We start from the raw sequence: 18,658 nt of genomic DNA on the forward strand, positions 1-18,658 counted from the left end.
TATGTATGTAAAACATTGTACAAATCTTAAACCTATTGCTCTCACAAGAATGTCAACTGCTGTTGCACTATTATTATTGTTGCTGTTATTATCGTTATTATTATTAACTTTCAACAACCCTGGCTCCAACCAACCTTTTAAATCTTATTTCACCCTATTTTACTAAATATACCTTACCTTCCAAACAAACTGGACCACTAGCTATTCCCTTATTTCATTCTATACTCTCTTCCCCTCTGTACATCCACATAAGCTATCCTTCCGTGCCTATAAGTTGCTTCTTTATCCCAGTCTGTGGAAATCTTCAAGGTCCAGCTCAGGAGCTATTTTCTTGATGAAGACTTCCCTGATCCCTGATCCCCTTAGCTGAAAGTAAGTTCTTCCTCCAAAAATTTTTTCTAGAGCACTTTATCTGGATCTTCCTTTTACCCCATCACATTCTACCATGTTATCATGGAATCTCAGGGTTGGAGGAGACTTGAGGGATCATCTAATAAACCCATAATGAAACAGGAATTCCCTAACATTTCTGAACAAGTAGAATGCTATATTCTAGCCTCTGACCAAAGACTACCAGTGAAGGAAAAACCACTACCCCCTGAGGCCATCTATCCATTGCTCTATTAGGAAGGTTTTCTTTAAATCAAGCCAGACATCTGCTTCTCTGTAAATCATACCCATTGCTCCTAGTTCTACTTTCAGAGGTCAAGCAGAACAAGTATAATTCTTCTTCCATGTGATAGTCATTCACAAAATTTGAAGAAAGCTATTCTAGCTCCATTAAGCTCCCTCTTCAGGCAAAATGTACCTAATTTCTTCAAACTATGACACATTCTCCAGTCCTCAGAACCTGGTTACCTTCCACTGGATGTTACCTTCCAGCTTATCTACATCCTTCCTAAAATTAAAAAAACAAAACAAAACAAAAAAACAATAAATCCTTAAATACTTTAGATGTAGTCTAACCATGACTATAAAGAATAAAGCAGGACAATCATATCTCATTCCGGACACTATGGCTTTCTTAATCTACCTTGAGAATGTATTTCTTGTCTGCCATATACCCACTATTGATTTGTATTGAGCTTGAAATCCACTATAATCTCCAGATCTTTCTATACAAACTATTGTCTAGCCCCAACTCTCCTGTTTCGTATTTGTACACTTGTCTGTTTGAACCCTCATGAAACACTTCCATTTATTCCTATTAAATTACATCATATAGATTTGGCTCATCATTCCAGCCTGCTAAGGTTTTTTAGAGTGTATACACAGTGAATCAGTTGTCTATTTCCAGTTTCATTTCACCTGAAAATTTGATCAGCCTAACACCCATGGCTCCATTGCATCTATTTATGAATATTTTACCTACACTTACATATATGTTTATGTGGAAGACAGGAACTGTTTAATTTTTGTCTTTTTATCCCTAGCATCTTACATAGAAATAGAAGGCCTTTAATAAATGTTTGTTGATTTTTGATTCAGTCAAGTCACTGGAAAAGATGTAGAATGGCACAGAGGCAAGGAAAGCTCCTTGGGGCACTCTCATTAATTCAATGTGGATTTATTAAGCACCTGGGCAGCTGGTGGCCAAGTGGAGAGAACATCAAACCTGACATCAGGTAGACATGAGTTCAAATTCAATCTCAAACACTTCCTAGTTGTGTGACCCTGAGCAAAAATCTCATCTGTAAAATGTGGATAATAACACCTATCTCCCAGCATGATTATGAGGATCAAATGAAATCACTGCACTTAGCACAGTGCATGGCACGTAGTAAATGCTATATAAACATTAGCTATCATCATCTATTATATATGCAAGGGACTAAGCAGAAAAACAAAAAAAAGAAAGTAATCCTTGCCATCAAAAAGCTTACTTTCTACAGGGAAGATACAACAGGTATGCAGATAAGTACTGTAAATGCAAAGCAATTTCAGTAGGATTGGCTTGAAGAGACCTGGGGATTTCAAGAGATCTAAGAGAGGAGGGAGAACATTTCAGACATAGAAGACAATCTCCTTCCCAAGTTGACCTCAAACAATTAATAGCTATTTTTTTTTGGTCTGACGATTCAACCAATTCTGAATCCACTTAATTGGTCTACTTTCTAGTCATAGAATCTGGAAGGGATCTCAGAGGCAATCTTGTCCAAATTAAACCAATCTGTATAGGAATACCGTCTAAAACATCCCTCCAAAGGGTTATTCAACTTCTGCTTAACAAACTTTTAGTACCTGGAAACCAATTATCTCCTGAAGCAGCCCATTATACTTTTGAAAAGTTCTATTAGTAAATTTTTGCAAATATAGGGCTGAAATCTAAATCTACAGCTCCAAACCACTGCTCCTGGTTCTGCCTTCTGGAGTCAAGCAAAACAGCCTAATAATTTCTCCCAGGGCAGCCCTTCAATTACTTGGAGGTAATAATCATTTCCTTCCTAAGTCTCCTCATCTCCTCTTTCTTAAATTGTTCTTGTAATAATAATCATAATCATCATCATTACTTATGTGACACTTTAATATTTGCAATTTTGGGGGGCAAATATTATCTCTTTTCATCCTCACAACAACCCTAGGAGGTAGGTGCTATTATTTATACTCGTTTCAGAGAAATAGATGAACAGAGATTAAGTGATTTGTCCAGGGTTACAGCTAGTATCTGAGGTCTTTCTTATTCCAAGTCTTATACTCTATCCACTCTGCTCATCCATAGGTACCTCACCTGTCTGGTCATCCTTCTCTAGATATTAGGCTACCTACCTCTACCTTGTCTACAAGGATAATGTGAGAGATTTTGTTAAATGGCTTACTTGAATCCAGGTATGCCATGTCCCCAGCATTCCTTTGATGATCTACCAGAATAGTAGTTTTAGGAAGAAAAACAAAACTAGAAAAGGCAATAAATTTTGTTAGGCACCTTCTGTTCTTGATGAAGCTAGGCTAACTCCAAGTAATCACTTCCCTTTCTTAATTCTCACAAGCTACCTCTTTAAGAATATATTCTAATATCTTGTCAGGAACCCAAGCCAAGCTCATCAGCCTATGGTTTTCTGATTCTGGTCAGTCTCAGTGTTTGTCCATCCATCTGTCTGTCTAGCTGTCTACTCTCTTTCTCTTTCCCTCTCTCTCTCTCTTTCTTCTCTCTCTCAAATCAGGGCATGTCCACCTCCTGATTTTCTTAGCAAAAATCTAGGATGAATTATTAAGGGAATGGTTTATTAGCATTTAGGGAGAGAAAATTAGTGGGAGACAGCATGGCTTCATAAAGACACATTCCATATAGCTTGTTTGTACATAATTATCCCCACCTTATCTCCTCCATTAGATTGTGAGCTCATCAAGAGCAGGGACTGTCTTTTACCTTTCTTGTTTCCCCAACATTTATCACAGTACCTGAACATAGTAGGTACTTCATAGTAGGTTATTGATTGATGTCATGACATCCTAATCTCATTTCCATTTTCATAATATTCTAAATCTGGGTCATTTCTATACACATTATTTATGTTACACATTCCTCTCCTGACACTCTACAAATGCAGAAACTAGAGTTCTTTACTTCTGGATCCCTAGCACAGCACTTCACAGTCACTTAATGTATTTACTGAATACCATTCTAATATCTTTTATGAATATATTTGGGAATACAGTAACATTGTACTATGACATGAGACAGTGATCCTTTTCCATCTTAAACCTTCCTGACTATGAACCTAACTCCAATGTGAACTTCATTCATCACAGAATTCGATATTGCAGAGTTCACTCAGTTAAACCATTATTTACAGACTTCATATCCAAATGAGTGATGGAATCAGACATCCTGGGTTTATATTCTTGCTCCACCATAACCTCTTTGTGCTTCAGTTTACTTGCCTATAAACAAGCAGTTGGATTCAATGACCTCTAATTTCCCTTCCAGCTCTACATCTGTCATCCTATGAATGGCCATCTAGTCCAACTGACATACAAAAAGAATCCCTGCTACCATAAGCTACACCCTAAGTAGTCATCGAGCTTCTGCTTGAAGGGAAAGCTACCATCTTGAGGCAATCTATTGTACTTGTGGACAATTCTAATTGTTAGGAAGTTTTCCTAACATGAAGCCTAAATTGGCCCCTCTGCAATTTTCACCTATTGAGCCTGGTGCAGCTCCCTGGGGCAGCCTTCTGTGAATCTATTCTCCAACATAAACAGGGTGCAGTCTTCATATGACACACCCCCGAGGCCCATCACCATCCTGGCTGTCTTCCTCTGGATGCTCTCCAGCTTATCAATGTCCTTCTTGGACCATGGTGGCCCACAAGGGCTGAGTATAGGTGGACTATTAACCCTTCCCCTCTGCCAATCATGGAAGCGATGCCCCTCTAAATGGAACACCAGACTGTATTAGCTTTTTTGATTCCCAAAGCATACTGCTGACCCATAATGAGCTTGCAGTCCACTAAACCCTGCAGAAGCTTTTTGAATAACTGCTGTTTTACCCCACCTGCTCTACATATACTTGTGAAGTTGACTTTTTGTACTCAAATAAAAGACTTTACATTTATCCATACTGAGTTTCATCTTCTTAGATTCAGCCCACTGCTCCAGCCTGTTAAGACCCTTTCACACCTTGACTGTTTTCTAGTGTGTCAGCTGTCATTCCCAGACTTATTTTCATACAAGTCAAAGTAGAAACTTAAATTTTAGAAAGTATTCAGCTAAATGAACACATTCTATGCCAAAGAATCTGAGGAAAATAAATACTGCATATTTAAACAGACCTGTGATGATGGAGACTGAAATCCATTAAGACCTGCCCCTCCTGGGAGACTCTTGTCTTTGTACCAAAGGGTCTCTACACATTGTGCAGGAGGCCTTCCTCACTTTCTCCCTGCATCCTGAGTGTACCAGTTGAGCATTCTGGTTGTCCACCTGTCATCCCTCATTCTTATGTGACCAGCCCATCTTCTCTTCATATCATATAATTCCTTTACTCAAGGGCAATAAACCTTTGAGAGATACTCGTGGATTTTTGCATTTTACAAATCGTCAACCAGCTAACTGGATTAAGGGTCAAGAAATTTTGTTTTAAAGCAGCATTTTCCTATAGTGTTCTAAATAATAATAGCTAACATTTATATAGCACTTACTATGTGCTAGGCACTATGCTAAGAGCTTTATAATCATTATCTCATTTGATCCTCATAACAACCCTGGGAGTTAAGTACTGTTATTTTATTTTTTTACATTTTACAGTTGAGGAACCTGAATCAAACCAAGGTTAAGTGACTTGTCCAAGGTCACAAAACTAGTAAGTGTCTGAGGGAGAATCTGAACTCAGGTCTTCCGGAATCCAAGATAGGTTTGCTATTTACTGCACCCTCTACCTGCCTACAACATAAATAAAGATTGCGTTCTATAGAGGAGATTCTTGTTCAGGTACAAGTTGTACTACATGACCTCTGAGCACTTCAAGAGAAAAGTTCAGTGTAAGTGATACTTCCCCCTCTCTAAAATGTTAAAAATTAAATATATTTCAAGAACTAATTAAAAGCAACAATTCAGCATAAAATAGGTTCTGTTTCCTACATTTTGCTCCATTCCTTGACACATATTCCATAGATATTTCATATCTAAGCCACTTTTCCATTCCACCTACAAATAGCATTTATGGGTTCTCCCAATATATTTCAAATCTCTAAGTAGTTTATAACAAAAGAAAGTTTGGGAAATGATGCTTTAAAGAATTAATTCACAAAATCAAAGAAGCAGCAAAGATGCTAACAGGTTAAAAGCAGGGAAGGAAATGTTTACATTGTGCAGTTAAAGGAAAAGATGACAAGAACAGAAAAACCTTGAGTTCCAATTGGAACACAACCAGTAAACCATCTTGGTGACCTCAGGCACATCATTGACTTCTCCATCTTTCAGGGAACCCAAAAAGAAAGTGGGTCAAAAGCAAAACTTCACTGGAAAAGTGAGATTCAATAAGTCTGAGTCAAGTTTTCCTGTGTAAACAGCTAACAAATCAAATAACATTTGGCATGACTGCCTATCTTAGCTGACAAGGAGCTGAAGAACCTCACAGTGATTGGCTATAACTCAGTGACACAGGCTCTCTTCACGTTATTATGTGAGGCATGGTAATTTTTTGAATACTTACATTTCTCTTCTTATCTGTATTTGCTTCTTCAGCTGCTTTCTGGTATCTTTGGAAGAAAAAATAAGATATCATAAAATCAGTAACTGTTTCATAGATCACAACCTAGAAGGGATGTCAAAAGATAGCTAATCCTTGGGGCAGCTAGGTGGCGCAGTGGAAAGAGCACTGGCCCTGGAGTCAGGAGGACCTGAGTTCAAATCTGGCCTCAAACACATGATACTCATTAGCTTGTGTGACCCTGGGCAAGTCACTTACCCCCAGTTGCCTTGTCAAAAAAAAATTTAAAGAAAAAAAGATAGCCAATCCAACCTCTCATTTAACAAATGAGTTACCCCAGTTCCAGGAAGGGTCATAGGTACAGGAAGCATCAGAGGTGGAGCCCAAACCCACCAATCCTCAAACTCTGCCACCCTGCTCTTTCTACTCCACCTTTCTGGTCTCTAAGAAAGCTACCTGGGGCATATTTCAAATACACTGCCAGTGACTGTCTGTGATGACTTCATCCCAGGGTGAGAGTTATGAAGTATTTGACACCAAATTAGATCAGCTCTAAGGCTGATGAAGTCTGGTCCAGATTGAATTAAGTATGTAAATCCTAAACCTAGATCACCCTTAGTTTAAAAGCTAACAAAATTCCAAGGCCACTTGGGATATCTGGAGTCCACTTCAAGGAAAATACACAAGATGAAATGTGAACCTCCAAGACTAGCATAACAGAATAAAACTGTCTTATTAGGGGTCTTGAGTCCAAAGTTGATAAGACATTGATCCCTTAAAGCCACACTCCCCATTATACAAAAATTCACCAGTCTTACTATGGTTAGCTGCTATTTATCTAGAACCCAGTCAGTGCTAACCAAATTTTAAGTGACTAAGCTGAGTGAAGTTCACAGACCATTCCTGTGAACTGTTCAACAGTTAGGCTACTGCTTGAGCAGCAGGGGTGCCCCAGGGATCAGACTAACAGCCAGGATCTGCTTAGGTTACTCAGTCTCTGGATTGACCATAAAGCCTATGCACCAGGTAGAAGACCTTAGGGTTAAGCTCTCTTGAACATCCTACTCAGCTGCCTTCAAGAGCAGAGCTCCTCCCACCATTGATACTCTGCTTGAATCCATTCCTCAAGGAGTAGGAAACTCCTACCCTCTCTTACTCTCTTATTCTCTGTGACACTGAATCCTAAACTACCAAAGAGCAAACATTCCTCCCCAACTCCTGTTGCCTGCTCTTTCATCTCCATCCACTTCAACCTTATCCCCACCCATGTCCCTCTCCAAAATCAATCCACCTGTTCTAATTGTGCCCTCAAGAATTATCACTTATAATTAACAAACTTACCTTCATTTTAAACCATTTTCTCTCATTTAAACCATTTTCCTCTTGGCATTCACTGACAGCAGTTCTCCCACATCACCCCCCCCCCCAATGATATTACATCTTTTAGCATCCTTTTTTATACAGGTTGCATTGTCTTTCATACAGCATCCCCAAAAAATTTGTCCTGGAGGAGGAGTTGGAATATCACTTCCAGACTTTCTCCACTATCTTCTCTTCTTGGAGGCTTACACTATCCAAATTTATCAACTAATCCAGACCTGGTGACTGTTATCTTCTGACACCAAGTACATTCTTCCTTCTTTCTCAGTGACTGCTTCACAGTCTCCCTCTCTACCTTAACTCTTGCTCTCATACTAGGAGAGACTTTAACCTTTATATTAATGCTCCCTCACACACTCTAACCTAAGATTTTGTCAATCTGCTCAACTTCCAATACTTATTCCATCATTCTGCCTCAGCTGCACATAAAGCTGACCACATCCTCGGTCAGGCTGTTGCTGATAAATGTTCCACTTCCATTATCAAGAACTTTGAAATTCCTTTTATCTTTCCATAATCTTTCTTTAAAAAAAAACCCATCTATTAAATACCTACTATGTGCCAGGTACCTAAATAAGCACTTAAAAACATTCTGATTTATTTTTAGCATTCTTTTCTTTTTAAATTTTGGGTTCTGAATTATCTCCTTCCCTCTCACCTCCTTCCACATCCACTGAGAAGGCAAGCAATATCAGTTATCAATTATACATGTGAAATCATACAAAACGTATTTCCATATTAGCTATATTTTTTAAAAACTAAGAAAAATAAAGAAAGTGAGAAAATTATACTTCAATTTGCATTCATAGTTCATCAGTTTTCTCTCTAGAAGTAGACAGCATTTTTTCATCATGAGTCCTCTGGAACTGTCTTGGATCATACTAATGTACTGTTCAGAGTAGCCACTGGCTACATTTGATCATCATTACAACATTGCTGTTACTGTGCACAATGATCTCTGGGCTCTTCTCATTTCACTTTGCTTCAGTTCATATAGGTCTTACCATGTTTTTCTGAAACCACCCCCCTCACTATTTCTTCACTGGAGCACAATAATACTCCATCACAATTATATGCCACAACTTTGAACTAAGCATTTTTTAAAATATTATCTCATTTGATCTTCACAACAACCATGAGATGTAGGTACTATCTCCATTTTACAGCTGAGAAAATTGAGGCATCACCTAGCTGCTTTTTTCATAATCTTTTATCTCATCTTTCTGTCTTACTCCTCCTAAACCTATTGCTTGTTCTCAACCAAAATTTCCAAACCCTCTAGCCCTCCATATTTTGTACCTAGACCATCACTTTTGCTCTGGTTACACTCTCTTCTCTCCCCAGTCTGGATCTCTTAGTGAACCAGTTCAAATCTATCCTTTACTTGAAAATCCATTGTACCTTTTTCCTATCACTGCTCACACCTTGCTAAAACCCACCACTAGTTTGTATCCAACATTTGCCTTCTCTGTAGGAATAGGATACGGTTGGTAATTTTGACATTGGGGGAAGGGAGTGTGGATATAACTAGAATGAGGAGACCTAAACCTAGGGGCAAGTGACTTGCTGACTTGTTGCTGCAACTTCAACCTACGGCTAACTGCATACCTGAGCAAGGAGTAGTCATGGAGATGTGCTTGCAAGAAGCAAAAATAGAAATTAGCAGCACCTTCATGTCTCTGACCAAACCAAAGAGAAGCCTGCAATCTGTTGCTCCGAATCAATCGCACATTCTAGCTAGCTGACAAAGTAGAACAAGCAGCAGTCTACCCACTTAGGGAAAAGCCTGAAGTTGTCACCCAGATTCAAACTGGGGGTCAGACTAGGAGACTAACGATCAGACTTTGCCCTAGATCAGAACATTTTGGACACAATGAAAGTTTTCTCACCTGGCTGCATTACCTTGGAACTTCTCTGACTTATCCACCATGTCCCAGCAACCAGTACCTGTCCCAGAACCGCCCCCCCCAACAATTAGATTGTATGCTCCCTGAGGGTAGGTACCGTCTTTATTTTTTGTATTTGTATCCCCAGTACTTAGCAACGTGCCTGACACATAATAGGCACCTAATAGTTATTGACTGATTGAAGTTCTCAACCTCAGCCATACTAGGGATCTTTTTAAAAATTACAATTTATTTTCTTATCTGCAATTTCTGCCCCCTTCCTCCCACCATCAACCCCATCTCCACTGAGAAAACAAGAAAAACAAAACTACTATGATAAACATGTAGAGTCAAACAAAACTAATTCCTGAATTGGCTCCCCACAATCTACACTCTGAGTCTATTATCTCTCTAACAAGAGGCATATAGCTCACTTCATCTTGAGTCCTCTGGAATTGTAGTTGGTCACTGCATTGATCAGTGTTAAAGTCTTTGAAAGTTCTGTCTTGTTTTGTTTTGTTTTGTTTTTTTTAGGCAATTGGGGTTAAGTGACTTGCCCAGGGTCACACAGTTAGTAAGTGTCAAGTGTTTGGTCTGAGGCCGGATTTGAACTCAGGTCCTCCTGACTTCAGGGCTGGCGCTCTATCCACTGAGCCACCCAGCTGCCCCCAAAGAATTCTTTTTTTTTTTTTCTGGTGAGGCAATCAGGGTTAAGTGACTTGCCCAGGGTCACACAGCTAGTAAGTGTTAATTGTCTGAGGCCGCATTTGAACTCAAGTCTTTCTGACTCCAAGGACAGATCTCTATGCACTGCGTCACTTAGCTGCCCCTGAAAGTTCTGTCTTTAAAATGTTATTGCTACCATATAAATTATTCTCCTGATTCTGCTTACTTCACTCTGTATCAGTTCATTCCCATGTTTCTCTGAAATCATTTTCTTCATTATTTCTTACAGCACAAGAGCATTCCATCACATACATACCATAACTTGTTCATTCTTCAATTGAGTGGCACCTTCTCAGTTTCTAATTCTTTGCTACCATAACGAGTTGCTATAAATATTTTTGTAGATATGGGTCCTTTTCCTCTTTTTGTGACCTCATTGTGGGCTAGGCCTAGCAGTTGTATCACCAGTCAAAAGGTCTGCACAATTTAGTAGCTTTTGGGACATAGTTCCAAATTGCTTTCCAGAATGGCTAGAGGACCAAGAACTCCACCTAATACTGCATTAATTTAGCTATTTTCCTCCATCCCCTCCAATATTTGTTATTTTGTTTTTTTGTCAACTTTGCCAATCTGATAGATGTGAAGTGGAACCTCAGTTTTGTTAATTAGCATGTTTATAATTATTAGCAATTGAGAACATATTGATAGCTTGGTTTTCTTCCTCTGAAAACCACCTATTCATATCCTTTGAGCATTTATCAGTTGGAGAATCATTCTTATTCTTATAACTTGAATCAGTTCCTTATATATCTTATTCATCAGAAAAACTTGCTGCAAAGATATTCCCCCCTTCTCTGCTTCTATTTCCACAAAAGCTTTAAAATTTTATCCATGGTACACTTTACCTTCTGTAACTTATCTATCTCTTATTTGATCACAAACTCTTCCCTATCTATAGAGTTGACAGGTCATTTCCTCTTGCTTTTCTAATCTGTTTATGATGTCACCTTCAAGCCTAAGTCATGTAGCTATTTGGAGATTGTCTTGACTCACAGTGTGAGTTTTTGATTTTTACCTAGTTTCTCTGCCAGACTACTTTCTAGTTTCCCCAATAGTTTTTGTTGAATAGAATTCTTACTCCACCAGCTGGGATCTTTGGTTTTATCAATCTGTTTATTAAAAGAGATATTGAAACAGATGAATCTATTTCTTAAATAGTACCAAATTATTTTTGATTAATGACTTGTAATATAGTTTGAAATCTGATACTGCTAAGACTCCTTCCTTAACCACGTTCTTAATTCTCTTGAGATTCTTGATCTTTTGTTCCTCCAGATGAATTTTTTATTATTTTTTTGGTTCTATAATATAATCTTTTTTGTAGTTTAATTGGTAGACAACTGAATAAACAAATTAATTTAGAAGTTTTGTCCTTTTTATTATATTGGATTAGTTTACCCATGAGCAATGGATATTTCTTCAATTATTTAAATCTTTTTGTAAAGTGTTTTGTAATTGTGTTCACATAGTTCATGTATCTTGACATACGGACTCTCAAGTATTGTATACTTTCTATAATTATTTTAAATGTAATTTTACTTTCTAAGCTCTTCCTGCTGGGTTTTGTTGGTAATGTACAGAAATGCTGATGACATATGGGAGTTTATTTTATATTCCACAATTCTGCTGATGTTCTTTATTGATTCAATTAGTTTTTCAGTTGATTCTCTAGGGTTGTCTAAGTAAACTACCACTTTCATCTCCCAAAAGTGATCATTATGTTTCCTATTTTTCCTATACTTATTTCCTTAATTTTTTTTGTCTTATTACTATAGTTAGCATTTCTAGTTCTGTATTAAATAGTAATAGTGATAATGGACATCCTTGCTTTATCTCTGTTTTTACTGTTACTTACTGTTCTTAAAAGCTTCTAGTGTATTCTCATTACAGATAATGCTGGCTCTTCATTTTAGATAGGTATTGCTTATCATATTAAGGAAAGAGTCATTCTTGTGCTTTCTAGTGTTTCCAGCAGGTATTGTATCTTACCAAAAGCTTTTTCTGCATCTATTAATATAATCATATAATTTTGTTCTCTTCCAATCCCCTACTATTATAATTTTACTATCTATTTCTTCCAATAACATTTAACTTTTCCTTTAAGTATTTAGATGTTATGCTATTTGGTGCATATATATTTACTATTGATATTAATTCATTGTGGCACCTTTCAACAAAATATAATTTTCCTGTTTATCTCTTTTAACCATTTCTATTTTTGGTATTGTTTTGTCTGAAATAATGATTGCTACCCCTACCTTTTTCATTTCAGCTAAATCATAATAAATTCTGTTCCAGCCTTTTATTTTCATTCTGTGTATATCTTTCTGCTTCAAGTGAATTTCTTGTAAACAACATATTGATGGATTTTGCTTTCTAATAAAATCTCTTATTATGTGTTTTATGGTGAGTTTATCTCATTCAAAATCAATTATGATTGCTAAAGGTATATTGCCTTGTACCCTATTCTCTTATAGTTTTCCTTATTTTTGTTTCCTACCCTTTCTTTAAGAGACTGTTTGAGTAATACTAATCCTTCCCTTAATCTACCCTCCCTCTTATTCCACCCTTTCCTTTTTACCCTTTCCCTCCTGAAACTTTCTCTGAGTGAAATGTATTTCTGTACCCAACTTTGTGAGTGTGTGTGTGTGTGTGTGTGTGTGGATATGTATGTATTCTCCCCTCCTCTGACCAGTTCAAATGACAGTAAGGATCAAGTGTTACCCACTACCCACCTTCTTCCTTTTTTGTATAGACTTCCACTTTTGAACCCCTAATATATGAGATAATTTTCCCAATTCATTCCCCCCCAATCCCTCCCTTCCCATTATTCTTTTAAGATAATCAAAATATAATCAGACTACTCCCAGGTCCTCTAATCAGACTTCCTCCTCTATGATCCCTGATAATAATAGAGTTCTGAGGGGATACATGTAGAATTTAGAATGTAGTCAGTTTACCTTTAAGTCCCTTATGATTGCTCACTCATGTTTACCTTTCCTTTCTTCTCTTCATTCTCGTGTTTGCATATCAAATTTTCTACTGAGCTCCTGTCTTTTCATCAGAAATGCTTTGAAGGCTCCTATTTCCAAGGGAAAATCTGATCACTGCTCTTCTGGTCTGAGCTCAGCAAGTTCCTGAACCGGTTTTGGGTCTGAGTAACACATCTGTAGGCCTATCCCTGATTAGAAATTCCAGGGAAACGATTGACCATGCTCTGAAAGAAAGGGAGATTGGCCTAATCCTGGTATCTGCGGACAGGGACTTCTTACTTGCCTTTTTTCTAAGTCTAAGGCCTCTCAAGCCTTAGGCCAGTGGTCTCAGTTAATAACCTGGAGTTCAACCACTTTTCTTTTGGGAATTCCATGAGTCTCACTGATTTCTGTCCAAAATTTTCAACTGCCTTATAAGTGACAAAATTAACCCAAAAGGTTATGTTTAGTCTTTTCCCTATATTGATGGTTGGTGACTTGTTTGGTATACGTGAACTCTTTCTGTGTTTAAACACAAAATGGTCATGAGTATCCAGACCAGGGGTGGGGAACCTGCGGCCTAGAGGCCACATGTGGCCTTCTAGGTCCTTGGGTGCAGCCTTTGACTGAGTCCAAGTTTTACAGGGCAAATCCTTTTATTAAGGGGATTCGTTCTGTGAAGTTTGGATTTAGTCAAAGGCTACACTTCAGGACCTAGAGGACCACATGTGACCTTGAGGTCACAAGTTCCCCACCCCTCTAAACAAAGCTTGTGAAGACTGCAAGAAATTCAGCTGAGCAGCATTAAATGCTATAGGAATAAGGTCAAATTCCCTGTTATTTAGATGAGGTTTAGACTAGTTCCTGTGCAAGTGAAGTCTAGAACTAGATTCCTTAAGTTATAGCCTGCTAAATCACAGCCTAAGGCCTGATTCCCTGAGTGGGTAAGATTAGAAATAGGCTCCTGTGGATTGGTGAATTTTGAGGCTAGAGGATTCCCCACTATTCAGGAGAGGGAAGAATGGAGCACCCAAATGGAAGGCTGAGGAAGGCTCCAGAATGGGAAATAGTGCATCTAAGTATAAAAAATAACTATTGGAAGAAAAGCCTACAGAAATTAAACTTGCAATTTTTTTTTGTACAAATGGAATTAGCATACTAGAGATAATCTAAACTATTTAGAGATAAGCTAAACAATTTCAAAAGAAGACTCCTTTGATCTAGATTTATACTCAAAAGATTTCTGGTTATATCAATTAGTAGTTATCATCAAAGAAGTGTTTGTTTTGTCTTTTTTTTATGTCAATGATGAATGCTGTTCTGTAAAAGGTTTATTAGCACATTAACAAAATTGAAGTCAGTTGTAAAGGTTTCTCCTTAGTGATTCCAAAGCACAGAAGCCTATGAAACAGTTCACAATTTTATCTTGTGCTTAAGAACCCTGCCCTGGCAAGTACTATCACATTTACTTTTTTTCTCCTCTTCAACTAGGAAAAACAGTTTATCTTTTTTTTTAACCCCTAGAAAATAGCTTTGACATGGCAAATGTGGAAATCTGTTTTGCATGACTATACATATTTGTAATAGGTTTTGTTTTCCTTGCCTTCTCATTGGGAGGAGGTAAAGAAAATCAACTGAATCACCTTGAGGTATCCTCAAAATGTAACTTTAAATCTTTTGTTACTTGCTTAAAGATATATATACTTGAAGAAATGGAGGTGCCTTAGGGGAAAAGAAAGCCAACAATCATATTGCTGAATATCTTTTCAATGCAATTTTTAAATAAACTTTCTCCACTGTTAAATATTATGATCCATAAATGTCTCATTTCATTTAAATCTCAAGACTAAACCAACAGACTCACCTCAGTCTGGGCCCAAACATTTGGTGTAGCTAGTAGATTAGTTCAGAATGACCTCATGACTGAAGTGGTACAAGAACAATGCAGAAGGAAAGGGACTCTGGATAAAAGGGTGGTTTGATACAAGAGTCTGGCATTCTATGATTACTAAAGTTCTGGCTACATACAGCAAGTGTTCTCAGTATGACAGGGAATAAACCCCATCAGTGATCAAGTGGGATTCGCTCACTGGGTGTTTAAATATATAAACAGGGAGAAGAAGGTACCATGACGGCTAACATTTCTTGGTGTTGTTGACTGAATTAACAATTAGGGATGTATATGGTCTTTAAGAGTCATATCTTAAAGGCAGAGGGACAACTCATAGATTTAGTAATAGCACAAATAAAAGGGGCAATACAGATGGGATGAGGACCAATCAGCTGCAGGTTGCAAGTATGATCTACAAACCAGATATCTTGATGATTTCTGTTTTGGACATGTTAAGTTTGAGATGCCTATGGAACAGCCAGTTTGAGATATTCAACAGACAGCTGAAATGTGAGTTAAGAGAAGTACAGGATAACTTCAGGATAAATAGATCTGAGAATCATCTGAGATAAGTGAACCCATGAAAGTTGATGAGATCACCAAGTGAAATGGTAGACAGGCAGAAGAGAATGCCTAGAACAGAGCACTGGGGAACATGCATTGTTAGTAGGCATTACCTAGACGAAGAACCAGCAAGCAAGTCTGACAAGGAAGTCGTCAGACAGGTAGGAGAAGCACCAGGAGAGAGCAGTGTCATGAAAAACTAGTGACGGTATCCAGGAGAAAAGGTGAATGACAGGGCCAAAGGCTGCAGAAGAGTCAAGAAGGATGAGGATTGAGAAAAGGTCATTAGATTTGGACAATTAAAGGCCCTCTCCCTTGGGGTCTAATTCCCCTGGAATTTTGCCAATGCCTCACTGTCCACACACAGTTGTTTGTAGGGCATTTTTAGTGCACATCACAGATATTATACTTCTCTCCTGTATAAGAATGGCAGAGATTAGAGACCACTAATCCAGCTATGAGAACCATGATGCCATGACATAGTGGATTTGGAGCCATGTAATCCCCATAACTAAGGAAAAGGTAATGACTTAGGTCCATTGGTGTTTCTTGTGCCCCTCAGAGCACCTAACCTAAATGGTTCCTGACCTTACTTTAACTGACAAATTGATTATATTGGTTTCCTTTCTTCCCTGATCTCAGGGTACATAGTCTACCCCTGCTAAACAGCACCTTCATCATCATGTCCCTGACTACCTGGTTTGGGTCTCCCAGCTTTCAGAAACCATGTCTATGATTAAGAAGGCAGAGTTGTCTCCAACAGAGCAACTTCTTGGGGAATATGGGGGAAGAGCTTTACTTTCTAATGACCTAATTAAATTGTCTCTGCATAATTATAATGAATGTAAATTTGCCTAAATGAAAAGTAATCCCTTAGCCTACTTGGTGTCAATCATAGTCTCTGGATGAGGTGAGGAAGAGGCTTTTCCCAGCCCCTAAATAAGGGGGCAGAGGGCCTTGAAAGGGACAAAGATTTAGTTTGCATCAACCTCTCCCCGCCCTCCATCTCATCTCCACCTCCTATGCCCTCCCCACCCACTCCCCCTGCCATGGGACATTCAGGTTAGGGGAGTTTCCAGTTAGTAGGCTGGGGAAAACTGAACATCAATACTAACTCAGGTCCTGAGATATGTTGCACACAAAAATGTTATCACCTTACTATAGATAACCTTGATCTATGATGAAAATCAGTTAATTGACAGAAATATCATCATCTGTCCTGTGGCCCTGATTCTTGGATTGCTCCTGCTCATCATGGCCACTCTTACAACAGGAGATTCACTATGAACTGCCCCTGCCATCATTCTCCACATGGATCAGATCTTTTAAGATCCAGAAAGCAGTCTTTCCGAAGGAGATGATGAAGCCTGAGGTTTCTGGGTGCTTCTTAAATCCTAGAGATAAGAGTTGTCCAATACTGGTGATTAATGGTTCTCAGGCCATTTAATTCAGGTAGAAGAAGCCCTAAAAATCCTTTTGGACCTCGCAACTGAGGGAGTAGTAGAAGGAATATCCACAACTAATCCAGTTGAAACTTGTGGCATTAGGATCTGCTGCACAGTTAAAACTTTTCAGCCATACTCTAAGACTAGTAGCTGCCTGTGACCTAGGCTAGTTTTTTTCCTTAAAAAGGAAATGAAATCACTCTAGAGGCTTAATTGGTCCAGAGGACTACAGCTTAAACTCTCTACAAAACTTCCTGGATGTCTCAGGTCACTATGATCATAAATCATTTATAAAAGCTCAATGAACAAAGAATTGGCATTCCTGAGGTCTGATGGTCTTTTCACTATTGTGGGCATCAAAACACCATTCTGACTAGGCATACTATCATGGCAAATGAGGGAGATCCTGTGTCCAACTAATCCAGTGCTGTATCTCTGCTGAATATATTGAGTAAACTTCCTTTTGCTAAAGGTTATGTGGTCTACAAATGTCTCATTTTATTCCACTTCCAGGTCTGAACCAACTGACCAGCCTGAATCAGGCTGATGCCAGAATACATCTACTTCTTTAATGATTCGCTGGCTATTACCTTAGAATCCTTCAGTCACTTAATTTTTTTACAGTTACTGTCCTATTAATCCCCAACTACAGACAGCCCCTAATGTTTTTGGAAGGTTTGTAGGAAAGACACTGACAAATTTAAACAGGTCCAAAGGAGGGCAGATGCTAACTTATAAAGATCAGCTGAAGGAACTGGGAATATTTAGTCTGAAAAAGAAAAGCCTTGGAAGAGAAGGGGAAGCAATGGTGGCCTTCTTCAAGTATTTGAAGGGTTCTCAACCTGAAGAAGGTTTAGCCATGTTCTACTTGAAGGCCCAAAGAGGCAAAAAAGTTGCAGAGACAGAGACTCAGAGTGAAAAAAAAAAATAACAATCTAAGTTATCTAAAAATGAATGTAGTGATGGTAGGTTCCTCTTGACTGGGTATTTAACTCAAGTTGAGGTTAGACTACTTGATTACTGACTACTTGTCAGGGATATTGAACTTCTATGTCTTCTGAGATCCATTGCTTCCACCTCTGATATTCTATAATACCCTTTGTTCATACATAATTGCCTCTCAAGGAGCTCACTTTAGGTAACAGTTCTAACCTGATAGCCAACTTACACAGAATTTCTTCAGATAATTTCTACCATCTTCCCTATAATTAATTACCATCTTCTAGCACTCTAGGTTCTTCCTTCCCTCCTCACCAATTACAAATTAACTCTAGAAAGTCCCCCTAATTCAAAGATTCAGAATTTGTGGTCTGAAATATTTGTTGTCCAGTGTATACAGTAACAGCAATATTGTATGAAGATCAACTGTGAATGACTTAGCTATTCTCAACAATACAATGATCCAAGACAATTCCGAAGGACTATAATGAAAAATGCTATCCACCTCCAGAGAAAGAACTGATGGAGTCTGAATGCAGATCGAAGCATACTTTTTAAAAACTTTCTTTATTTTTCTTGTTTGTTTGCTTTTTAGTCTGTATATTCCTTCGCAACATGACTAACATGGAAATATGTTCTGCATGACTGCACGTGTATAACCTATATCAAATGTCTTGCCTTCTCAATGAAGGAAGAGGGAGAGA

The 18,658-nt window shown here is 38.2% G+C and overlaps 1 protein-coding gene across 2 annotated transcripts in view; it reads right to left on the reverse strand.

Moving 5' to 3' along the window:
• LIMA1 (LIM domain and actin binding 1) overlaps window positions 1-18,658 on the reverse strand; it is a 106,734-nt gene that overhangs the window by 51,783 nt on the left and 36,293 nt on the right. For both annotated transcript variants that reach the window (XM_027844368.1, XM_027844367.1), the window contains one exon: window positions 6,155-6,200. In XM_027844368.1, the coding sequence (XP_027700169.1) occupies window positions 6,155-6,200 (46 nt within the window). The remainder of the gene's footprint in view (window positions 1-6,154; window positions 6,201-18,658) is intronic.

Source organism: Vombatus ursinus, unplaced genomic scaffold (genome assembly GCF_900497805.2).
Source record: "Vombatus ursinus unplaced genomic scaffold, bare-nosed wombat genome assembly UNPS02014941.1, whole genome shotgun sequence".
NCBI classification, from domain to species: Eukaryota; Metazoa; Chordata; class Mammalia; order Diprotodontia; family Vombatidae; genus Vombatus; species Vombatus ursinus.